Here is a 26,153-nt window from a genome sequence, read left to right on the forward strand (position 1 = left end):
CCCTTCAGCCTGTAAAGGGAGTGTCTGTGGCCCTCTGCTCTCTGGACCACCTTCCCGCTGTCACCCACCATCTGTAGTGGTAAATGCTCTTGCTGAGAGTCAACTCACTCACCTTCCATTCTCTTGTTCCCAGTCCAGTGCATCCAGTGTGCTGCCCATTCCTGCAGCTGCTCTCATGGGACTTCGCCATAGCTCCTGGCTGGTCTGAGCTCGATCGCGTTTGGCTGTCCACAGCATTTGACACTCTTAATTGTCTTACTATTGACATTCATGTCTTCTATTATAGTAACCTGTCCTTTTCCCTTCTCTCTTACCATCTCTCCCCAATTTCCTTTCCTAGAAGTTTTGCCATAGTAAGAACTCAATAAACATATTTAAGTGAATGGCATATATATGTGAAAGAACCACACAGTAGTACATTATACTTTTCCCTAAAAGTAAACAATATTCCCTTTTGAAATTATCTTTCCAGTTATAAACAAGCACCATAATTTCAAGTGAATTTTACTATATTTGAAGAATCGACAGATTCCAAAATTTTTCATTTTTGTACTTCTTGATATTTATAGGTGAATAGGATTTTCTTGAATGCTTTTTTTTATTCATTTTTCTCCCGCTTTTTCCATTAAAATAGCCTCACTACATATAGCTCTTTTTCTAAGTAGAACTTGAATACTAAGTTATGTTGACTTTGGTATTAATCTGCCTATTATTTTGTTAATGATTCAGGAGTATTGTTTTTTTAATTTCAGGTTACTCCAAAAATTTGATTTTCCTACTATGAAATTTTCACTTTATTTCTTGGCTTATGAAGATAAAAATGATATCCCCCAAAACAGAGATGAAAAAGTAGCTTGGGTATTTTCCAGAAAAGCTACACTTGAACTGACACAGTGAGTATGAATTTTTTATGTGTGTGTGTGTATATATATATAGAGAGAGAGGGGGGGGTGGTTTTGTTTTTAAATAATTATTTATTTAATTTTTACTTATTCATTCATTTATTTTAATTTGACCAGAGAGAGACACACAAAGAGAAAGAGAGGGAAAGTGAAAAAGCAAGCCACCAGGTCTAGGACTCGAAGCTTGGTCTGCCATGTGGGAATGTCCATTGCCTTATCACCATGCCACCTGCTGACCCCTGCCTTGTGCTAGAGGGCGTATGCACTCACTGGAGAGAGAAAGAGGGAGGGAAAGTGAGGAATTACTCCCCACAGGCGATGACCGTGCAGCAATCCCTTTTCCATTCTCTTCTCAGGAGTTTATAGACTCATGTGTAAGTGCCCGGTCTATTTTTAAACTGCCTGGTCTAGAACTCCAGCGTGCAGTCGGCCGTGTGGGATCCAGCTGCCTTAGCCACCATACCGGTGGCTGGCCTATTCCGTATTTTTTTTTTTTTTGAAAAGTTTTTGCTATAAGGTGTGTGCACGCACCAGAAAGACGGAGAGAGACAAAAAGTGAGAAATCACCCCCCAGGGAGGATGGCCACGCCACAATTCCTTCTCACTTCTCTTCTCAGGATCCTGGGCACACATATACATGTGCCTGGCATGAGTTTAAGCTACCGGGTCCAGGATTCGAACCGTGGCCAGCTACATGGGAGTGCAGTGACATAGCCATTACGCCAACTGCTGGCCCCCCTATTCTGTATTTTTTAAGATGACTTTTTAAAAATCTTTTTTCGTTTGTTTAGCTTATTGCTTTAATTCAAACAGGGTCTGCCTCCTAATTTTTCACGTGTAACTGTATGCTTAAGTGTTTCTACATGGATCTTGTAGTTTGTATATTGTTCTTATACCATAGGTAAGGCAAGTGAGATGATTTATCTTTTAGATAGAGAATTTATGACCCTGAAATGGCAAGATATTTGCCAAACCCTACCTTACTAATGTTTAGGTACTATAGCTAAAGTCCGCTAGCATTCAAAATTTCATTCTTTTTATATTTTGCTGCATTTTTGACCAAGAAATGTTTCATGTATTTCTTTAAAAAGTCATCAAACCATATTGTAGTAATTAACATTCAAATTTTAAGTTATATTTGTAATTTCAATATTTAAAAATACAGAAATAGGTGTTCCCTTTTCTTCCTTATTAATTTATGTTGTTTCTCTACGCTCTTTTAGCAACTAGCAAAAGATAGGAACCAGCAGTTAGCGTAATGGATATGTCGCTGGACTCCCACGTAGTCGACCGCGGTTCATGTCCCGGACCCGGTGGCTTAAAACTCACGCCGGGCGCGTGTGCGTGCATGCCCAAGATCCCGAGAGGAGAATGGAGGAGAAGGGATTGCAGCGTGACCATCCCCCCTGGGGGGTGATTTCTCGCTTTCTGTCTCTATGTCTCTCTCTGTCTGTCTGGCGAGCGCACGCGCCCTACAGTGAAAATCTCTCCAAAAAAAAAAAAAAAAAACAACTAGCCAAAGAGCATTTATTTCAGGGTGTGTGGTTCTTATGTGTCTCTTGATTCAGAGTTTTGGAATCAGACAAATTGAGACATGAGCTTTGGCTCTGATGCTAGTTCTGTGACCCTGAATGAGTTTTATCACCTCCCTAAGTGTCAGTGTCAGTCTCCTCTATACTATGGAGCTATTCATATCTAGCCCCTAGAGCTGTATTGATGGTCTAATAAAATACAAAATACTTAGAACAGTATCTGAGAGTTGCCATTCTTATATTTGTTTGTTTTATCCACTGCCTGGCTTTTATTGTCTTAGTCTCATTGAAATTGTACTTTGCCCATTCGCCCTTTCTGGAGTTGAAAATAGTGACCCTACAGGGGTTAAGCTAAGTGTGTGAAGTAGCACATATACATGGTTAGATTCCAAAAACAGAGTGTTGCAACTTTCTTCTCAGAGTATCTGTTCTATAGGACAGATAAACTTGTAGTTATATTTTCTTGTATTTATATTTACAACTCGTACTTATGTTTTCTCTCCTTTTGTAGCAATTGGGGTACTGAAGATGATAAGACCCAGAATTACCACAATGGCAATTCAGACCCTCGAGGTTTTGGTACGTTTGCCAATTTATAGTTAATGCATATGGATTTATGTGATTTTTGCTTTGTGTATATATTGTGATTATAATAAGTCTATAAGATACTAATGGCATAATTAACATTATTAAGTATAGTCAGTTTATTGGAAATATGGTTATTTTCAGTCACACATAATCTTACATAGGAATTTAATGTCAGAGTTTCAGTCAAAGCTTTACATTGACTCTCTCACATTGATTTTTACCTTTTAGTTGCAGTATTATATGGAAATACTTCAGAAAGTTTATGGGAAATGGAGTTAAAGTATGAATTTTATTTTGGTGCAAATTATTTTAAAATCCACATGTAGTTTTTTCAGAATATGCATTTCCACAAACTTGAAGATACTCCCCTATATTTTCAGTATAATTTTTTTTAAAAAGCCCTATGCTGCTAATAATCCTAATTTTTGCTAACATACATTTCTGCTTTGATCCAAAATCTCTGTTACGATTACAAGATTATAGACTTTCTTTTAAGAATTATTTATTTAATTTTATTTATTTATTTATTTATTTTATTTACTTCATTAAATTTGACCAGTCAGAGAGACAGTGAGAAAGCAAGGCGCCAGGACTCGAACTGCAGTTAGCCATGTGGGAGTCCAGCGCCTTAACCATCATGTCACCTTCTGGCCCTGGATTACAGACATTTTTTTTCCCCCAAGAATTATTTATTTAATTTTATTATCTTTTTTTTTTTTTTTTTTTTATTTTTTCTATAGGTCACACATACTCACCAGAAAAAGATGTGGTGATGGGGGGTGGGGTAAGAAAGTGAGAAAACAAGCTACCAGGTCTGAGAGACAGACAGACAGACAGAGAAAGTGAAAAAGCAAGCCGCCAGATCCAGGAGTTGAACTGCAGTTGGCCATGTAGGAGTCCAGCATCCCAACCACCATGCTGCCACCTGCCAGCCTTTGGAGTACAGACTTTTTAATTGGCTACTATATAGTACCAACAACAAACTTTTTTTTTTTTTTTTTTTTAAGGTTTTTACCATAAGGACATGTGCTCACTGGAGAGAGACAAAGAGAGGAAAGTGAAAAATCACTTCTCCATGCCATAATCCCTTCTTCAGTCTCCTCTTGGTTTTGGGACATCCATGTACATGAACCCAGCATGGTTTTCAAGCTTTTGGGTCTGGGAGTCGAACCATGGTCAGCCATGTGGGAATCCAGTGCCTTAACCACTACACTACCTGCTGGAGCCAAAACAAAACTATTGAGTAAATGATTACATTTTTGTAGATTATTCTTATATGTATATACAGTTATATATATACATCAATATTAGTTTATTTAACTTAAAATTCAGAGCAACTAATTAATTCATTATACCCAGCCAGTTAGAATCATATTCATTGAAACAAGTTTTAGAAGACAGTTGTGTTACTTGGGTATTCTGCTATAACTGTTTTTTCCTTCTCTCTGCCTTTTTTTGGGGATATCACCTAAGGTCACATTGGAATTGCTGTTCCAGATGTACATGGTGCTTGTGCAAGATTTGAACAGCTAGGGGTCAAATTTGTCAAGAAACCTGATGATGGTAAGTCCACTACTTATTGTGTTTAGGCCTTAATTTAATTAAATAGTATTTACTAAGCACCTGTAGAGAGCACTAATAAAGTAAAATTCTTTTGATTGCAAATCAGCTTAAAAGAAGGGAGGGGTCAGCAGTCAGTGTAACGGCTATGTCGCAGGACTCCCACGTACTCGACCATGGTTCGAGTCCCAGGCCCAGTGGCTTAAACTCACGCCAGGCCCGTGTGCGTGCGTGCCCAAGATCCCGAGAGGAGAATGGAGGAGAAGGGATTGTGGCGTGGCCATCCCCCTGGGGGGTGATTTCTCGCTTTCTGTCTCTCTGTCTCTCTCTGTCTTTCTGGCGAGCACACACACGTATAGCAAAAACCGCTCCAAAAAAAAGGAGAGAAGTTATTAGAGTTCCTGGGTATCTTAGGGAAATGAAAGACAGGAGCTAGGGTGGCTTTACAAGGAACTGGGCAAGGACCTGGAGAACACCAAAAGCCTGGGCTCCCTTTTTCATACCGTAGCCCTACCATATTCTTTCATTGACCACCAGCTTTCACTGCAGTGGTCGCTGAATCTGACCACTCGAAAATAAGTCCTTTATTTATTTATTTTTTTTTTTTGAGAGGTTTTTGATATAGGGAGCATATGCTCGCCGGAAAGACAGAGACAGAGAGACAGAAAGCGAGAAATCACCCCCCAGGGGGGATGGCCACGTCACAATCCCTTCTCCATTTTCCTCTCGGGATCTTGGGCACACACACACATGCGTCCGGCATGAGTTTAAAGCCACCAGGTCTGGGACTTGGACCGCGGTCAACTACATAGGAGTCCGCCGCCACAGCCATTATGCTAACTGCTGGTTCCAAAAGTAAGTTCTTTTACTTTTTTTTTTTTTTTTTGAAAGGTTTTTGCTATAGGGCAAGTGCGCTCACCAGCCAGAGAGAGATAGAACACGAGAAATCACCCCCCAGTGGGGATGGTCACGCCGCAATCCCCTCTCCTCCATTCTCATCTTGGGCAACAACACGCACACGCCCAGCGTGAATTTAAGCCACCGGGTCCAGGACTCGAACCGCGGTCAACTACATGGGAGTCCAGCGACATAGCCATTACGCTAACTGCTGGTCCCCCAAAAGTAAGTTCTTTAAAGTCCGTTTTATCTAATATTAATGTCTCCACTAGTTCTCTTTAGTTAATAATTGCTCAATATTTCTTTTTCTTTCTTTCATTTTTAAAAAAATTGCCAGAGGGTACATGTGTTTGCCAGAGAGACACAGAGAGAGAGAGGAAGAAAGAACCTCCCAGTGATGGGTGGTCACTCCACAATTCTTTCTCTTCCATTTCTCCATCCTGTTGGGATTTGGAGCATACACACCCAGCATGTTTTTCAAGCCACTGGGACTGGGATTCAAACCATAGTGTGCCATGTGGGATCCAGCTCCTTAACTAGCAGGCAATGAAGTCAGTCCTGATTTTTTTTCAATCTGCTTTTTCCTTTTTGCCTTTTTGTTGTTGTTAGAGTGTGCATGCACTCGCCAGAGAAAAGAAACCCCCTCCCCATGAGGCCTGGTCATGTTGCTGTTCCTTCTCCCTTTCTCTCTCCTTTGTTGCAATCTCTTCTTTGTTTCTCTTTCCTTTTGGATTTTGGGCATGCACACACCTGTGCCTGGCATGTTTCTTAAGCTTCCAGGTCTGGCATTCTGGCCCTTGTTTTCATTCTTCACAACCTTTCTATGTCTTTATGTTTTAAGGTATGTCTCATGAGATAACATGTATCTAGATTTTATTGGATTTAATTGTATTGTAGTTATTTTACTTAGATCTGGTTTTGCTGACATCATTTATTATGTCAATTTTAATTTAAAACATTTTGCTGTTATATTTTCATTTTCTCTTATTAAAATACTTAATATTTGGGACAAGCAGTTGGCGTAATAGCTATGTCACTGGACTCCCATGTAGTCGACTGCAGTTTGAGTCCCGGACCTGGTGGCTTAAACTCATGCCAAGCACATGTGTGTGCTTGCCCAAGATCCTGACAGGAAAATGGAGAAGAAAGGATTGTGGCGTGGCCATCCTCCCTGGGGGGTGATTTCTCGCTTTCTGTCTCTTGTTTCTCTCTGTCTTTCTGGCGAGCACATGTTCCCTATAGCAAAAACTTCTTTAAAAAAAAATAGCCAAAAAAATAATAAAATAAAATATAATATTTAATATTCACATCTTCTCTCCAATGAGAACTTGCTTCCCTCTCTTCCATTATGTTACTAATACCTAGACTGGGGTCTTATTGATATTGCATTTCTTTGGCTTTTTTTTAAATAACAATAAATATATCAAAAGTATTTGACCTCTTCATATATCTCATGTAACATCTTTTGAACTAGAGACATGGAATAGTATCATGAAGGTGAGGTAAATACCTGATACCTAAAAATTGATGCCAGTCCCACAGTTTGCTCAGTTCTTCCTAAGCATAAGTCTTATTTGCTACCAAGGGCATTTGAACCATTGATTTGGGCCCCCCAACAAGTGAGAGGGCAGGTGTCGATGGCTAAGGCTCTGTGGGGGAAACAAAAGCAAAACTTCCATAAATTCTCCTGCAGCCATGGTGCACTGCCTCTGGGCCAGCCCCCACACACGCAAGGTTAAAACCGCTGCCCCACGCGCTCCTCACTCATTGCTCTCTCCATCTGTCTTCCCTCGACCACCTGGGGTTGTTCTTCCCCCCACACCCACCCTTTTTCACTGTGTTCTTCTGGGGTTAATCTTGGGGGGAAAAAAGCCAAAGACAGGAGTCAAGCCAATTCAGCATCTTGTTTTTTTTTTTTTTTTTTTTGAGAGGTTTTCGCTATAGGGCGCATGCGCTCGCCAGACAGAGAGAGACATAGAGACAGAAAGTGAGAACTCACCCCCCAGGGGGGATGGTCACGCCGCAATCCCTTCTCCTCCAGTCTCCTCTCAGGATCTTGGGCACGCACGCACACGCGCCCGGCGTGAGTTTTAAGCCACTGGGTCCGGGACGTGAACCGCGGTCGACTACATGGGAGTCCAGCGACATAGCCATTACGCTAACTGCTGGTTCCCACCACTTCAGTATCTTGATCCCAAAATAAATATCTGAGGTCACATTTTTTCATTTTAGTAAGCAACTCAGGCATATTAGCCTCTCAAACCCAGATATGAATTCCTGGGAAGAAGAATCTGATTGGCAGGACTTGTTTTACCCACTGTAGTTTTAAAGCATTTGGATGACCCAAGAGTCTGTGTCTTTTGGTTGTGTGGGTAAGCCATGTTACCGCTCCCTTGAGTACCTCTCCATTTCCTTGTTCATCTTTAAAATAAGACGATTTCTGGGATTAATGAACTAGAGACATGGAATAGTATCATGAAGGTGAGGTAAATACCTGATACCTAAAAAATGATGCCAGTCCCACAGTTTACTTTAGGAAGGCTGGTCTCTAGTTATGTGTGGAAGATAGCATTTTAGTCATTATGAAGAACAGGCATTTGGGCAACACTGACAATACAGGATTTTTAAAAAGTAAAACTGTCAACAACATGTACCTCATTAAAATGAGATTCAATTGATTTAACGAAATTTCTTTGTTTTTAAGGTTTTAATTTTTTCCTTAGTCTTTTCAATCATGAAATTGTTTATTTTACAGGTAAAATGAAAGGCCTGGCATTTATTCAAGATCCTGATGGCTACTGGATTGAAATTTTGAATCCTAACAAAATGATAACAATTACTTAATTCTGTGGGAATGTTCCTTTACGAAGTCAGTGAAGACAAATAAAAAATAAACAGTGTGTGAGTCAAGATAATTCAGAAACCAGAAGCATTTCGGACTAATGGATCTTGTCTAATTCGAATTGAGACATTTCCCTTTCCTCTTCTGGCTGTTTTTTTTTCCCTCCCGTTCAGTCATTCTGGTTTTAAATAGTGCTTTTCCTTATGTCCTTGACTGTAGTTGTCTAACTTTGCTTTTTAGGTAATAATTAGAACAGTTCCCTTCAGAGGCTATATATCCTTTCTTCTAGCTCTTAAATATTACTTTCCTTCAAGTCTGTCTTTGAATCATCATTTTCATAAAAAACCATTTAACTTATCTTTGTTGTAGTTATCTTCTGGGGTTTTAACCTCTCAGAAATAATTCTTCCCAATAGAAAAAGAACATTGAACAAAAATGAAATTCCATGTGTACTTCAAACAATATAAAGTGTTTATTTTACAAAAGAGAATGCACTCTTGAGAGCAATTCAGAATCATGCTGACAAGGATACTGAGAGAAAAACTGATTTCTTTTTATTTTAAAAAATAGTTTCAAAGTTCAAGGACTAACCTCATTTATTTGAGAAGCTGGAGGAAGGCGTGAATGATGTCTACTGGGTGCCCAGACCCTGGGCTGCTAGGCCATAGCACACTTTCTCGCGGTACTCCCAACGGTCCTATGGAAAGAAGGCAGACTCGACGTGAAATAACTTTAAATAGACTCCAGTGGGGCCAGCAGTTGGCATGGTGGTGAAGGCGCTGGACTCCCACATGACTGACCGTGGTTTGAATCCTAGACCTGGTGGCTTGCTTTTCACTTTCTCTTTTTCTCTCTCTCTTTCTCTCTCTGAGTGTTCCTCCCTTCCTCCCTCTTCCTGTCTCTTTCTGGTGAGCACACGTGCCCTATAGCAAATTAAAATAACAATAATTCCTTTTTTTAAAAAAAGGGGCTCAAATCCTTAAGATCTCATTGTCATTTTTAGCATTTAGATTATATCTCAAAACCAGTGTCTCAGAATGCCTCCTCCGCTAGTCTCTTGTAAAAACCTTCAGTGAACTTGAGCACTGTACTCTTGGCTCTCAGGTCTGGGTACCAAAGTGAGGGGAGAAGCAAGAGGGAAAAAATCTACAACACAACACTGCTGTAGGGGCACCAAGTTATTCCTGCACAAGTGATGTTTATACAGGTTGAACACCCCTCATCCGGAAATCTCCAATGCAAAACGTCCAGAATCTGAGACTTGATCAGCACTGACATGCTGCTGCAGTTAGAAAATTCCACTCCTGACCTGATGTGATGGGTCACAGTCTAAACGCTTCAATACAAAATACTGTATAAAATTACCTTCAGGCTGTGTATCAAGCAGATATGAAACATAAATGAATTTGTGTTTAGACCTGGGCCCCATCTCCAAGCTACCTCATTGTGTATATGCAAATATATAAAAATCTGAAACACTTGTGTTCCCAAGCATTACAGATGAAGGGTACTCAATCCGTATTATTTGTGAAGAGTCTTCCCTACCCTGAGGTCTTCATGATGCCAGTAATCACTTCCGATAAATTATGTTGAATGATAACAAGACATAGTTATCAGAAATCAGCTCAGTGTACTGTCTTTCTCACCGTGATTGACATTTCATGGAATTTTTTTTTTTAAGAGAGACTTTTCCTGTATGGCTCTTGTACTCACTGGAGAGACAGAGACAGAAAGCAGGAAATCACCCTTCAGGGGTAGGGCCACGCCGCAATCCCTTCTCTACTCCCCTCTCAGGATTTTGGGCACACATGCACACTCACCTAACATAAGTTTTAAGCCGTTGGGTCTGAAGCACAAACTGTGAGTACAGCAACATAACCATTATGCCATCAGCTGGCCCCATGGATTTTTTTTTTTTTCTAATCCCATGTGATTTTGAAATTATCAGATGGCCTAGAAAATAAAAACATGCAGTCTGTGGGTGAACTGCATTTAAATTTTCTGTAGATTCTAGTGGAAGACCTTGGGTAGACCATGCTGTTTGTGCTTGTACTGATAGCTAGAAGCACTTCACATTTCCTTTTTGGATGAGATGGGGTTATGTGAGCAGTTCAAACAAAGAGCAGTACTTATAGACTGAAGTAAAAGCTAAATAAGACTCTGTTCAATTTGTGAACTTCTGCCCGTCATGCTGTTTACAAGAAAATAATAAAGGCTGTCTTTAGGGAGTACTGAAAGGATTTGAAAAGGCTCGCAGGATCATTCTGAACCAGGAATAAACGTAGTTCTGTACAGTCTGTGAATCAAGTATGGGAAAGGTGGAAAGAGGAAGGTAAATGCGGAATAAAGGATTGTGACAGATAAAGTGCAGAGAGAAGGAAGGCCCAATATCAGAAGATGAGTCATAAGCGCTAATGAAGACCAGTTTCACATGTTGAGTAGTAGAATTAGTAAACGAGAGGGCTACTAGAATCAAATGCAGTCATTTCAGCTGATTTCCAGGGAGAGAGGCCAACTCTACTCGCTCCAACTACCTAAAGAAGTTCCCAGCCCCAAAGTAAGACTTGCCAAAAGATAACCCTTGTGTCTTCCTTAAGTTCATTCCCATTTACATGTCACCAGACCTTGCTAGGGAACGGAACAGTTTACTTCAAAATTATCTGAGACGTGATAATATAAAAGGATGAACTAGAGCACAAGAAATACGTTTTGTTTTCCGTGATGTGAGAGTACTGTTCTGTAGATACAATTGTAGAATAAGTCTCCCATGAGCCCGCAGCTAAAACGGCCTCGGTTATAATAAGATGTGGTTTGAATTAAGAACTGGTGGTTGGAGGGAACCAGCAGTTAGCATAATGGCTTTGTCGTTGGACTCCCACGTAGTCGAGCGCGGTTCGCGTCCCGGACCCGGTGGCTTAAAACTCATGCCGGGTTCGTGTGCATGTGTGCCCAAGATCCTGAGAGGAGAATGGAGGAGAAGGGATCGCGGCGTGACCATCCCCCCTGGGGGGTGATTTCTCGCTCTCTGTCTCTATGTCTCTGTCTGGCGAGCGCATGTGCCCTATAGTGAAAAAGCAAAAACCTCCCCCACACCGCAAAAAAAAAAAAAAAAAAAAAAAAAAAAAAAGAACTGGTGGTTGAAAGAGAATCACTTGTGACTTCCTTACACGGTATTTTGACCAATATTTTGCATAAAGAGCATCTTAGTTTAGGCTGCTCTAACAAAAGTACTATAAACCGAGTGGCTTAACAAACATTTATTTTTCAGTCTGGAGGTCAGAAAGCTAAAATCAAGGCCCCATCAGATCCAGTGTCCAGTTAAGGCACCCTTCCTGGCTTATAGACAAGGCCCTTCTCTCTGTCTTCACATGGTCCAGGGAGATCACCTTTCCTATTTTTTTTTTTTTTTTTTAGTATTTTAATTTTTAAGATTTATTTTGTACATTTAATCACTGTACATCAATGCAGCTTGTAAAATGAGTTTTCCCAGCATGATCACACTGCACACCAGTCCAGTTAGAGATACCGTACACGCTGTTATCAACAGATGGTCCTCCACTTCTGGGTCGTCCAGATGTCCCAGCTCTCTATTTTTCTCATTGATTCCCTTCCTCTCACTCTCCTCCAGCTCCCAACCTCTTCCCACACTGCAGTTAGTGAGTCTACAACCCTTGGAATAGGAGAATATATTTGCAAACTTTCCTGTGTTTCTTAACAAATTAAACCCTTTCATGAGGGCTCTCTCTACCCTCATGACCTAATTAACTCCCAAAGGCCCCACCTCCAGCTGCCTTCACATTGGGGGTTAGGCCTCCACATGGATCTGGGGAGGGCACAAACGTTCAGTTCACAGCACAATGGATATGAATAAGCCTTGGCTACACAACTGCTTGTGAAGAGGAGTCTATCAGTAAGGATGCTTGCTGCTGGCAATACGAAAATACCCAACTCTGATGTAGCAAGCACTTCAGAGATTGTAAAATGGGTTGATAGTTCAGAGACCACAAGAACTCCTGATTCCTTCCATCTTTCCCATCCTGTCATTTTCAGTGTTTTTCTCTTTGGGCCAATAATACTCATGATTTACATATCTTATAGAGTGTTTTCCAGTTGGGATTTTTCCCCTCCTGCTGAAACTGAGGTTATGGGTTTTTAGGAAATGACCCTTTCTCATCACATCAGATCAAAGGTTCCTACTAGCAAGATGGACCACTGTTTGTTTGTTTGTTTTTGGAGAGGTTTTCGCTATAGGGCGTGTGCGCTCACCAGACAAAGACATAGAGACAGAAAGCGATAAATCACCCCCCAGGGGGATGGTCACGCAGCAATCCCTCCTCCATTCTCCTCTCGGGATCTTGGGCACGCACGCACATGCGCCCGGAGTGAGTTTTAAGCCACCGGGTCCGGGACGCTAACCAGTTGACTACGTGGGAGTCGAGCGACATAGCCATTATGCTAACTGCTGGTTCAAGATGGACCACTGTTGATGTTAACCTTAATCACCCTGCAAGGTAGCGTTTGTCAAGTTTTCCCGCTGCAAACCACTTTCCACGCTGTACTGTTTGGAAGGAACTCAGTATGTGAGGTTACCCACACCTGATGGGCAGTTATACTTCACCTCCTTTAAAGAAAAGCAGGCTTTCTTTTTTTTATTTCTTAAGCGTGTTCGAACACTCAGCGAGCCTCCCATAGTTGTGTAGGTCATTCAGATGTCTAACATCCATCCTCACCATCCCCTCAATACAAGCAGTGAAATCCAACAGAAAATGCCCCACAAGTTTCCAGAACAACCCCTAGAGGTCAGTACTGCCCTATTGAAAACCACCGGTCTTAGATTTCCTCTTCTAGTTTCTTTGTAGTGTGAATATAAAGTACTTATAAGGCATCTGAGTGGAGAACCTGTAGTTTTACACTTTCCTTCTATTTACCCTTTTTTTGTTGTTGCCTCTAATTCAGCAGAAATTTATTTTAGCTCTTTTTACCTTTGAGAGCTCGTCTGAACATTCTAATGTTCAATTTTCTTTTAACATAAACTCATTGTTTTATATAATATTTCATTAAATTAAATGAATTCATAGCTAAAAGCGCAACTGGATCAAACATGTTGGTAAAGGATGCAGTTGATTTGACAAGCAGTTTATCTGGAGAAGCAGATATGCACGGGTGCCTAAGAGACTGGCCAGCTAGTTAGTTATTCAGCCTGCCCGGACAGCCCTTCTGTACTGTGGAAATGGTGAATTGGGTTAATCCAATAATTGGTAAAGTATAAGTTGGTTAAAAGATTTCCTGCTGCATTAGTTCAGTACTATCAAGATTAGCAAAGGCTATAGAAGATTTTTAAATGCCAGTACCTAGAACTGCTGTCATTGTAATAAAATAGGCACTTCAATAGACTTAACAAACTACACATCAGCTTTGCAATAGGTTTCAAATTGTCTAAGACTAAAATGTTCAGATCCCTTTATTTTTTATTTATTGCTGTAAAGCATGTGCACTCACGGGGGGGTGGGGGAGGCTTAACCACACCACAATCCCTTTTCCATTTTTCTTTCAGGATTTTGTGCACACATGCACACACACCCTGTGTGATTTTCAAGCTGCCAGTCCAGGACTTGAACCACAGAGTTCAAGTATCATCCAGCATCTTCACCAAGACACCTGCGTGCCCCACAGATCCCTTTAGATGTTAATACTGTGGTATTTGGGGAGTTCTGTTTCCTAGAAAATAATTGGAGATTTTTAGTTTTTAAAGTATATACAACTTGTAGCTTACAACGTTTTATGTAGAAAAAAAATGTCCACGTGTTGGAAAATAGTTAACTTTTACAGTACCCACAGTGATAGAATATTACCTATTTTAACATCATTGAATTGTGCTTTCAAAGTACATTTAAAGATGTAGAGAAGTGTTCGTGAGATAGTGAAAAAAGCAAGATGCACACTTATGTACATTATGCCCTCAATTTTATTAGAAAAGAACCACAAGAACATAGAAATGGCTGGAAGGAAAAATACTAAATTGTGATAATCAACCCTGGCTGCTAGGATTACCAGTGATTTTCATTTCTTGTTATTTTTCTGTATTTTCCAAATTCTCTAAAATAATCAAATATTACTTTTATAAATCTAGAAAGAGAAAGAGAAATATTGCTTAATTTACTAACATTTACTTTTTTTCACCAACATTTACTTTTTTCACCTTTTGATTTAAAAAAAGTGTTTTTATTTTTCCTTTTAAATTAGCTATAGAACTTGAGTGCTTGGGACCAGCAGTTTGCATAATGGCTCTATCATTGGACTCCTATGTAGTCGACCGCGGTTCGAGTCCTGGACCCAGTGGCTTAAACTCATGCCGGGCGCGTGTGCGTGTGTGCCCAATATCCCGAGAGGAGAATGAAGGAGAAGGGATTGTGGTGCGGCCATCCCCCCTGGGGGTGATTTCTTGCTTTCTGTCTCTGTCTCTCTCTGTCTTTCTAGTGAGCGCATGCACCCTATAGCAAAAAACTCTCCCAAAGAAAGAAAGAAAAAAAAAAAAACAAAACCTGAGTGCTTGCTAAAGAGATAGCGAAAGAGAGAGGGGTGAGAAAGCACCCCCCACCCCAGGCGTACGACCATGTTGCAATCCCTTCTCTGTTTCTCCTTTCAGGATGTTGAGCACACAAACATGCATGGGCCAAGTTTTTCAAGCCACAAGATCTGGCACTTAAACTGCACTGTTGGCCCTGTGGTATCCAGCCACTTTAGCCACCATGCCACCTGGCTTTGGCCCTAAGGTATTTTAGCAGAACGTGTTTTTGTCTGCTACTCAAACTTCTATTCAAGATGCTAATTTAATAGTTTTATATTAAGTTGCCCAAAACTCTTTGGTATGAGTAAACAGACTTTTTAAAGAATTATTAATTTAATTTAATTAAAAAAAATTTTTTTAGAGGTTTTTACTATAGGGCACGTGTGCTCGCCAGAAAGACAGAGAGAGACAGAGAGACAGAAAGCAAGAAATCACCCCCCAGGGGGGATGGCCACACCACAATCCCTTCTCCTTTCTCCTCTCGGGATCTTGGGCACGCACGCACATGCGCCTGGCGTGAGTTTAAGCCACCAGGTTTGAGACTCGAACCGTGGGCGGCTACATGGGAGTTCAGCGACATAGCCATTACGTTAACTTCTGGTCCCATGGTTTTATTTTTTTAAATTTGCTGTAGGGCACATGCACTCACCAAAGAGAGTGGGGTTGGAGGTGGGTGAGGGAGTGAGAAAGCAAGCTGCCACGTCCGGGATTCGAACCGCAGTTGAACATGTGGAAGTCCAGCACCCTAAACACCACACCACCTGCTGAAACGATAAAAGATTTCTTTTTCTTTTATTTCTTTCTTTTTTTTTTTGGCAGGGGGTAGCAAATAGTTTTTAATGTTTTTTTTGTTTGTGTGTTTGTTTTTAACAAGCACACTGGAGAATCATGCGATGCTGCCAGTATTAGATGCAATCCTGGGCCACGAGTCTGCGCACTCCTGTGCCACTGGTCCTGTGATGGCAGAACCTTTCATTTCACCTTTATTACTATGACCCCTGCATTATCTTCCAAATAAAGAAATATGCCATCTTTTCTCTGGTATGACTTTCGTTGTCAAATTATCACTGCTGGATGCACTTTCTTCCCCAGCTCTGGTTTGCCTTTCTTGACCATGGCCATCACCATGTCACCCACACCAGCAGCAGGAAGCCTGTTCAGCCGTCCCTTGATCCCCTTCACAGAGATGATATACAGATTTTTGGCTCCTGTGTTGTCAGCACAGTTGATCACAGCGCCTACTGGAAGACCCAGGGAAATCCGGAACTTGGCCCCGGAGGACCCACCATGTCCATCTGTATGTCAACATTAAGGGGCTTGGACGACTCCAACTTCTACAACGAGTTCCTTAGGCAAGGCGGGAGACCACACAAGTCCACCTCCAACCATATCAGCGATATTCACAGAGTGATCTCTCTCGGCTCGGTCTAAAATGACGTGGGGATCCTGCCAGCTCAACTCCCAGTTGCCCAGGGACACCACTCCCAGCGAGGCTGAAAGCCGCCGTGCAACAGATGGTGGAGGATACTCTTCCCGATAAAAAGATTTCTAATTCTAGTTTCATTCTTTCTAGCCTACAGAGAAATGTTTGGGGCTAAGACTTGCAATATTTACCCAGGGAGCACTGAATCATTCTGCTGCTTTTGCATCACATGAGACCAAGGGAAATGAACTCTCAGATTTATAGATGGTTCTGTCTAATAGACACCTTATAGCCATTTCTTCTCAGTAATCTTGCTGTTTCCAGGACTCTACTTGGGCCCCAAATATGAGACCTCTCTTTATTTTTATTTATTTATTTTTTTTGAGAGGTTTTCACTATAGGGCGCGTGTGCTCTCCAGACAGACAGAGACATAGAGACAGAAAGTGAGAAATCACCCCCCCAGGGGGGATGGTCACGCTGCAATCCCTTCTCCATTCTCCTCTCGGGATCTTAGGCAAGCACGCACACACGCCCAGCGTGAGTTTTAAGCCACCGGGTCCGGGACGCGAACCACGGTTGACTATGTGGGAGTCCAGCGACATAGCCATTACGCCAACTGCTGGTTCCCAAGACCTCTCTTTTTTCTGGACTCTGTGATTTTTCTTTATCTTAATACACCGGTGCAGAGGAAGATAACTCCTCTTCATAGGGCATCCCGGGCCTAGGAGCTCTTCTTCATGACTCTCCTCCCCACAATTCAAAGCATCGGAGTTTAGTATTTTTGTTGTTGTTGTTGTTTTTAAGGGTTTTTGCCATAGGACACGTGTGCTCACTGGAGAGAAACAGAAAGTGAGAAATCACCCCCCAGAGGGGATGGCCACACCACAATCCCTTCCCCTCCATTGTTCTCCTAGGATGTCAGGTGTGCATGCACACGAGCCCAGTGTGATTTTCAAGCCGCTGGTTCTGGGACACAAACTGCAATCGACCATGTGAGAGTCCAGCGCCACAACCACTATGTCACTTACTGGTCCCCAAGTTTGGATTTTTGAAAGTCAAAAGCCTTCTTCCTTTACAACATCTCTGGCCCATGGTTTAGCTGTCTGAATGGAGTCGGAGCATGGTTTACGAAGAAATGCGGGGGTGGGGAGTTAGAAGTTTAAAGTATGATGCCGTGTGACTATCAGGGTGTAAGGATTTAGTGGAGTGTGTGCACATCATGACTGGGAGCACGCAATCCTGTCCTGAGGACGTTACACTGTATGGAGTCAAACTGCATAAAACTAAAGCACAACAGCAGAGCAGAGTACTGACAAATAGAAAATCGATTTGAAAGCAATATTAATTACACTGTGTGGGGCTATTAGTTCTGTTACAGCACCTGAAGGATTAGTTTGACACATTCACCCCTAAATTGATGGTTCTCAAAATTTGACATGCATCAGAATCACCTGGAAGTTTTGTCAAAACACATGTGTCTGGGACCAGCAGTTGGCATAATGGCTATGTCGCTGAACTTCCATGTAGTTGACCGCGGTTCAAGTCTCAGTGGCTTAAACTCACACTGGGCACATATGCTTGCATGCCCAAGATCCCAAGAAGAGAATGGAGGAGAAGGGATTTTGATATGGCCATCCCCCATGGGGGTGATTTCTTGCTTTCTTCACTCTGTCTGTCTTCCTGGTGAGCACGCATGCCCTATAGCAAAAGCCTCTCCAAAAAAACCCAAGCAAACAAACAAACAAAAAACAACAAAAAAACCCACAAATCACATGTGCCTGGACCACATTCTGATTCAGGAGGTCTGGTGTGGGCTCCAGAATTTGCTTTTTTTTTTTTTTTTTTAATTTTTGCTATAAGTGTGTGTGCTCCCCACAAAAAGAGAGAGAGAGTGAAAGTGAGAAATCACCCCTGTGGGGGTGCCCAGATTGCAGTCCCTTCTCTTTCAGTCTCCTCTTTGCATTTTGTGCACGTATGCACACACACACAACCGTGTGATTTTCAAGCTGCTGGGCCCAGGACTCATACAGTGCTGTAGCCCATGTGGGATCTAGCACTTAACCTCCACCCACCTGCTGCCCCAAGAATTAGCATTTACTTTTTTTTCTTTCTTTTTAAAGTTTTGCCATAGGGTATGTGTACTTGCCAGAGAGAATTAGAGAAAAGGAAGTTGAGAAATTACCCCCAGACGGAACCAGCAGTTAGTGTAATGGCTATGTTGCTGGATTCCCATGTAGTTGACCGCGGTTCACGTTCCGGACCTGGTGGCTTAAACTCATGCCGGGTGCATGTGCGTGCGTGCCCAAGATCCTGAGAGGACAATGGAGGAGAAGGGATTGTGGCATGGCCATCCCCCCTGGGGGGTGATTTCTCACTTTCTGTCGCTCTATGTCTGGCGAGTGCACGTGCCCGGTAGCAAAAAACTCTCAAAAAAAAAAAAAGAAAGAAAGAAAGAAATTACCCCCAGAGGAGATAGTCACAATCCATTCTCCTCACAGGATTTTGGACACACACACACACACACACACACACACACACACACACACAGGGCGTGATTTTCAAGCTGCAGGTCCAGGACTTGAATTGCATAGTTGGCAATGTGGGATCCAGCTCCTTAACCTCCATGCCATCTGCTGGCCCTGAATTTGATTTCTTACAAGCTCCCAAGTGATGGTGATGCTGCTAGTCAGGGACCACACTGAGAACTAGTTGCATGAAGTATTGATATTCTCCATGGATGTTTGGGTTTCATTCTATGCACTCACTATAAAATCTCTACTCGGTTCCCTCACTGATATCCCATAGCCTTTCACCTGCAGCTCCACCCAACATAATTAATAGGTATCCTTTGGTTAGTCCCTATCCCATTTTCAAAAAAGGCGTACATGAAGTCCCTGTTCCAATAGCCCCTCTCCTGTGCATGCTCACTCCCTTGCACTGTCTTGTTTTTATTGTTTTGCAGCAGAATGTGTCATTGCAAATATTCAGCTGTGCAAAAGAGGAGCAAGTGCTTAAGTACAAGTGGAAGACATATTTAAATATTTAAACACACATCAGTTCCCTCAGCACCTGAACTCTAGGTCTGAGTCGCAGTAAAGGTGCCTTGCCAAGGACCCACAATGACACTACAACATCCCCCCAAGTAATATACATAGAATCAGGATGCTAAAGGTGAACGTTATCACAACAAATTATTTTTCTAGAGCCATCTCTAGTCCTCTACAGATATTATCTGGCTAGGAAGACAACCAGTCCAAAAAACAAGTATTTCACATGAGTCTCTTGGTTTCCATTTCTAATGAGGAAATAGATGCACTTAGATAACTTCAGTTCCATATACAGAAGGCTCCCTCCCCCACATACCTCTGAGGATGTTGGACCATGTGCCCTCAAAGAAGGCTTTCCAGGGCCAGCAGGTGGCATGATGGTTAAGGTGCTGGACTCCTACTTGGCTGACTGCGATTTTCCACCTGTGTTGTTTTTCCACCTGTGCTGCTGGTTTTCAAGTCTTGGATTCAGAGACTTGAAACTCACACTGGGCGTATTTGTGTGTCTCAAATCCCAGAAGAATGGAGAAGAGATTGCACTATGGCCATCCCCACTGGGAGGTAATTTCTCACTTTCTCTCTGTTTCTCTCTCTGTCTTTGGTGAGCACATGCACCCTATCACAAAAATCTCTCTTAAGAAAAAAAAGAAAAGAAAAGAAAGAAAGGCTTTCTCCCGTTCATCTTTGAAATTCCCCCTCCAACAATTGAAGGTCCCGTGTACATGGTGTCAGCTCCTTTGTGCCCAGACTTCATGATCACACAGTTCCAAGCAGTGATGAAGGGGTAGGAGGCCATGCTGACCACAGCTATCATGGTCTGGTGATCGCCCAGCTTACCATGATGCGGGCATTCTTGACCTATGGGATGTCTTGGTAGTACAGTACACACTGAAGGAGGTGGTCCTGTAGCTGGGGGTGCTCTACGTGGAGACAACGAAGCCCTGGTGCAGGACCTGTCCAACTTGACCATCTTCAGTAGGCGGTCTCCCGGGCCTTTGGACTCTTGCCCTGTGCCTGATTTCCTAACCTCACCTGCTAGATGGGTTCTGGTGAAATCCAGGGGTAGATAAAACACACCCTGTTCCACTGTGGACATACTCTCCCACCTTCTCAGCATTTTATTTCCACCCACTTTCCTTGTTCAGTAAGACTGCCAGAATCTTCTTCCAGAATCTGCATGAATATGATACTTGTACATCGACAGAGGGTGAGGAATTAATAAGTGAACTTAGCAAGGTTGCTGGATATAAAGTGAATATTTCAATAAAACAGCAATAAACAAGTGTTTTAAGAGGTTCTTTCCTCCTCCAAAGGGTGTGTTGAACAGAGACATAGAGGGTTGGAAAAAAGACACGAGGCACTGATGTCTAGTTCTTCATTGGCTGGAGTCAAACTGCATAAAACTAAAGCACAACAGCAGAGCAGAGTACTGACAAATAGAAAATCGATTTGAAAGCAATATTAATTACACTGTGTGGGGCTATTAGTTCTGTTACAGCACCTGCAGGATTAGTTTGACACATTCACCCCTAAATTGATGGTTCTCAAAATTTGACATGCATCAGAATCACCTGGAAGTTTTGTCAAAACACATGTGTCTGGGACCAGCAGTTGGCATAATGGCTATGTCGCTGAACTTCCATGTAGTTGACCGCGGTTCAAGTCTCAGTGGCTTAAACTCACACTGGGCACATATGCTTGCATGCCCAAGATCCCAAGAAGAGAATGGAGGAGAAGGGATTTTGATATGGCCATCCCCCATGGGGGTGATTTCTTGCTTTCTTCACTCTGTCTGTCTTCCTGGTGAGCACGCATGCCCTATAGCAAAAGCCTCTCCAAAAAAACCCAAGCAAACAAACAAACAAAAAACAACAAAAAAACCCACAAATCACATGTGCCTGGACCACATTCTGATTCAGGAGGTCTGGTGTGGGCTCCAGAATTTGCTTTTTTTTTTTTTTTTTTTAATTTTTTTTATAAGTGTTTTGCTATAAGTGTGTGTGCTCCCCACAAAAAGAGAGAGAGAGTGAAAGTGAGAAATCACCCCTGTGGGGGTGCCCAGATTGCAGTCCCTTCTCTTTCAGTCTCCTCTTTGCATTTTGTGCACGTATGCACACACACACAACCGTGTGATTTTCAAGCTGCTGGGCCCAGGACTCATACAGTGCTGTAGCCCATGTGGGATCTAGCACTTAACCTCCACCCACCTGCTGCCCCAAGAATTAGCATTTACTTTTTTTTCTTTCTTTTTAAAGTTTTGCCATAGGGTATGTGTACTTGCCAGAGAGAATTAGAGAAAAGGAAGTTGAGAAATTACCCCCAGACGGAACCAGCAGTTAGTGTAATGGCTATGTTGCTGGATTCCCATGTAGTTGACCGCGGTTCACGTTCCGGACCTGGTGGCTTAAACTCATGCCGGGTGCATGTGCGTGCGTGCCCAAGATCCTGAGAGGACAATGGAGGAGAAGGGATTGTGGCATGGCCATCCCCCCTGGGGGGTGATTTCTCACTTTCTGTCGCTCTATGTCTGGCGAGTGCACGTGCCCGGTAGCAAAAAACTCTCAAAAAAAAAAAAAGAAAGAAAGAAAGAAATTACCCCCAGAGGAGATAGTCACAATCCATTCTCCTCACAGGATTTTGGACACACACACACACACACACACACACACACACACACACACAGGGCGTGATTTTCAAGCTGCAGGTCCAGGACTTGAATTGCATAGTTGGCAATGTGGGATCCAGCTCCTTAACCTCCATGCCATCTGCTGGCCCTGAATTTGATTTCTTACAAGCTCCCAAGTGATGGTGATGCTGCTAGTCAGGGACCACACTGAGAACTAGTTGCATGAAGTATTGATATTCTCCATGGATGTTTGGGTTTCATTCTATGCACTCACTATAAAATCTCTACTCGGTTCCCTCACTGATATCCCATAGCCTTTCACCTGCAGCTCCACCCAACATAATTAATAGGTATCCTTTGGTTAGTCCCTATCCCATTTTCAAAAAAGGCGTACATGAAGTCCCTGTTCCAATAGCCCCTCTCCTGTGCATGCTCACTCCCTTGCACTGTCTTGTTTTTATTGTTTTGCAGCAGAATGTGTCATTGCAAATATTCAGCTGTGCAAAAGAGGAGCAAGTGCTTAAGTACAAGTGGAAGACATATTTAAATATTTAAACACACATCAGTTCCCTCAGCACCTGAACTCTAGGTCTGAGTCGCAGTAAAGGTGCCTTGCCAAGGACCCACAATGACACTACAACATCCCCCCAAGTAATATACATAGAATCAGGATGCTAAAGGTGAACGTTATCACAACAAATTATTTTTCTAGAGCCATCTCTAGTCCTCTACAGATATTATCTGGCTAGGAAGACAACCAGTCCAAAAAACAAGTATTTCACATGAGTCTCTTGGTTTCCATTTCTAATGAGGAAATAGATGCACTTAGATAACTTCAGTTCCATATACAGAAGGCTCCCTCCCCCACATACCTCTGAGGATGTTGGACCATGTGCCCTCAAAGAAGGCTTTCCAGGGCCAGCAGGTGGCATGATGGTTAAGGTGCTGGACTCCTACTTGGCTGACTGCGATTTTCCACCTGTGTTGTTTTTCCACCTGTGCTGCTGGTTTTCAAGTCTTGGATTCAGAGACTTGAAACTCACACTGGGCGTATTTGTGTGTCTCAAATCCCAGAAGAATGGAGAAGAGATTGCACTATGGCCATCCCCACTGGGAGGTAATTTCTCACTTTCTCTCTGTTTCTCTCTCTGTCTTTGGTGAGCACATGCACCCTATCACAAAAATCTCTCTTAAGAAAAAAAAGAAAAGAAAAGAAAGAAAGGCTTTCTCCCGTTCATCTTTGAAATTCCCCCTCCAACAATTGAAGGTCCCGTGTACATGGTGTCAGCTCCTTTGTGCCCAGACTTCATGATCACACAGTTCCAAGCAGTGATGAAGGGGTAGGAGGCCATGCTGACCACAGCTATCATGGTCTGGTGATCGCCCAGCTTACCATGATGCGGGCATTCTTGACCTATGGGATGTCTTGGTAGTACAGTACACACTGAAGGAGGTGGTCCTGTAGCTGGGGGTGCTCTACGTGGAGACAACGAAGCCCTGGTGCAGGACCTGTCCAACTTGACCATCTTCAGTAGGCGGTCTCCCGGGCCTTTGGACTCTTGCCCTGTGCCTGATTTCCTAACCTCACCTGCTAGATGGGTTCTGGTGAAATCCAGGGGTAGATAAAACACACCCTGTTCCACTGTGGACATACTCTCCCACCTTCTCAGCATTTTATTTCCACCCACTTTCCTTGTTCAGTAAGACTGCCAGAATCTTCTTCCAGAATCTGCATGAATATGATACTTGTACATCGACAGAGGGTGAGGAATTAATAAGTGAACTTAGCAAGGTTGCTGGATATAAAGTGAATATTTCAATAAAACAGCAATAAACAAGTGTTTTAAGAGGTTCTTTCCTCCTCCAAAGGGTGTGTTGAACAGAGACATAGAGGGTTGGAAAAAAGACACGAGGCACTGATGTCTAGTTCTTCATTGGCTGAGTTTTGTGGGAGCTCACAGAGCTCTTAGTAGGCTCGCAAAGTTCATAGTAGCACTTGCCAGCGCTTCTTCTCTCTTGGAGGTAGTAAAGTGTGGATAACACTTACAGAGAGCCTTCTTCCCTCTCAGAGCTCACAGCCCCCTGGCCTAGTGTTTAAGGGAGCCAGGTCCCCTATGACTGACCACATGGTCCAAATCCTGGCCACTGCAGCTTGGAAAACACTCAGGCAGTGTGTGCATATATGTGTGTCCAAAATTGCAACCGGGTGGAGAAATGGGGGAGGAGGCATTGCAGCATGACCATACCCCACTAGGGATTGCTTTCTCTTTCTTTTCTCTCACTCTGTCTCTCTCTAGAGAGAACACATGCCTCTTGTCACTAAAGGGAAAAAAATTAAAAGGTGATATGCTCACTTTACTTCTGCATAAAGTTATCATTTTGAATCTATTTGAAACTGTCATAAAAATGTGAGACATCTCCCCAAAATTCTGTCCTCAGCACTAGCTTTGTGTACAGTATCTTCCTCCTCTGACAATTTCACCTACTTTCATCTTTGATAATAATTATTTAAGGAGATAAAAAAAAATTACAACTACAGAGCTAGCAGTGGTTAAGGGGCTGGATTCTCACACAGCTGACTGCAATTAGAGTTCCGGACCAGCAGCTTAACAATCACACCAGGTGTGTGTTTGTGTGTGTGTGTGTGTGTGTGTGTATGTGTACACATGTGTATGTGCATGGAAAACCCTGAGAGGAGATTGTGGCATGGCCATCTATGGAGAATGATTTCTCATGTCCCCTCTCTCTCTCTCTGGCAAGCGCATGTGCCTTATGGCAAAAATAAATAAACAAAAAATAAATAAAACAGGCCCCGTCCTGTAGCACAGTGGTTAAGTGCTGTGCATTGGGAGCTGGATCCCACGTGGCAACTGCAGTTTGAATCCTGGTCCCAGTGGCTTGAAAAACACACCAGGCACATGTGCATACATGCCCAAAACCCTGACGAAAAAGGACTGCAGGGCGACAATGTCCCATGGGGAGTGCTTTCTCTAGCTCTTTCTTTCTCTCTGGTGAGCACACATACCCTATGGCAATTAAAACATGTATTTACATATACACAATTAGCATGTGTTTATGTTTGGCCTTAGAGTCAATCTGTCTGGACTTTGGGTACAAGACTGGTCATTTAATTTTCCGCATGGATAAACTGCCTTGACCCCTTTGCTATTTGTGTCCTCCGGTCTCATTCTTTTTCTCTAAGTTGACTTCAGGGCATTCTTCCTTTTTCATACCCTTGGTTTTTCTCACTCTCTGTGGTTGACTGCTTCCTTCCCATTTCTACCCTTAAGCAGATTCTCAGGCATTTGCATATCCATGGAGGAAAAGATCCTGCCTTGTGAAAGGCGCCTGTCACAAAGGCTGCATGTTTTATGATTCCGTTCCTATGGAAGTCTAGAATGGGCACATCTGTGGAGACAGAAGGCAGGAGGTAGATGCCTAGGGCTGGGGCGGGGGGTGATGAGCAAGGGGAATGGGATTTCTTTATTAGTGATGAACACATTCTGAATCAGATCTGGAGATGTCCACACCAGCCTGTGGACATACTAAGACCACTGCCCTATACACTGTAACCAGGTAACCTATGTGAGGGGTGCTCCAAAGAGTTCATGGAAATTGCATATTGTGAGAAAACTATGCATGGATTTCAAACATCTTTTGTACCAATATAAACTCGTATTTTAATTTCATTTTACCATGAACTTTTTGAAGTCCCCTACTATCTCAAAAAAGCTGTTAGGAAAAAAACCACCTGGAGTGCTTATTAAAACAGACTCCTGAGAACAGCCCTTCTTCAAGAACCAGCTCCATGGCTCCTGCAATCTAGTCATTTTGGGGAAAACGGAGGAATGAAGAGGTCCCACTGATAATTCAGCCTCCAGTATAGAAAACTCGTGTGATTGAACTTCCAAGTTTGGGATGAAATCGACCATCTACAAGATGACTAAAAATCGCTGCAGGACCACAAAAAATATGGGAAAGCAGGAAAATACCTCTCTTCCAAGGGAAAAGGATAACTCCTCTTCATCTGCACACAGTTCAATGGAAGTCATGGAAATGTCTGATAAAGAATTCAGAACATTCATAATGGCAAAGCTTACAGAGATGGAAGAGAAGAGAGACGAGGAACTGCTGAAGAGGAAGGAGAAAGGAGTCGAAGAGTTCCAG

General features: G+C 42.6%; 1 protein-coding gene and 1 pseudogene across 1 annotated transcript in view; one reads left to right on the forward strand and one right to left on the reverse strand.

The window, feature by feature from the left end:
• Positions 1-8,408, forward strand: part of GLO1 (glyoxalase I) — a 24,434-nt gene extending 16,026 nt beyond the window's left edge. The window contains exons 3-6 of the mRNA XM_006148618.3: positions 753-893; positions 2,946-3,013; positions 4,496-4,585; positions 8,235-8,408. Of these exons, the coding sequence (XP_006148680.1) occupies positions 753-893; positions 2,946-3,013; positions 4,496-4,585; positions 8,235-8,323 (388 nt within the window). The 3' untranslated portion in view covers positions 8,324-8,408. The remainder of the gene's footprint in view (positions 1-752; positions 894-2,945; positions 3,014-4,495; positions 4,586-8,234) is intronic.
• A 7,367-nt stretch (positions 8,409-15,775) lies between these two features.
• LOC106734860 (60S ribosomal protein L23-like) lies at positions 15,776-16,188 on the reverse strand (annotated as a pseudogene).
• Between the last annotated feature and the right edge of the window lie 9,965 nt (positions 16,189-26,153).

Source organism: Tupaia chinensis, unplaced genomic scaffold (assembly GCF_000334495.1).
Source record: "Tupaia chinensis unplaced genomic scaffold, TupChi_1.0 Scaffold000238_1, whole genome shotgun sequence".
Lineage (NCBI taxonomy): Eukaryota > Metazoa > Chordata > Mammalia > Scandentia > Tupaiidae > Tupaia > Tupaia belangeri.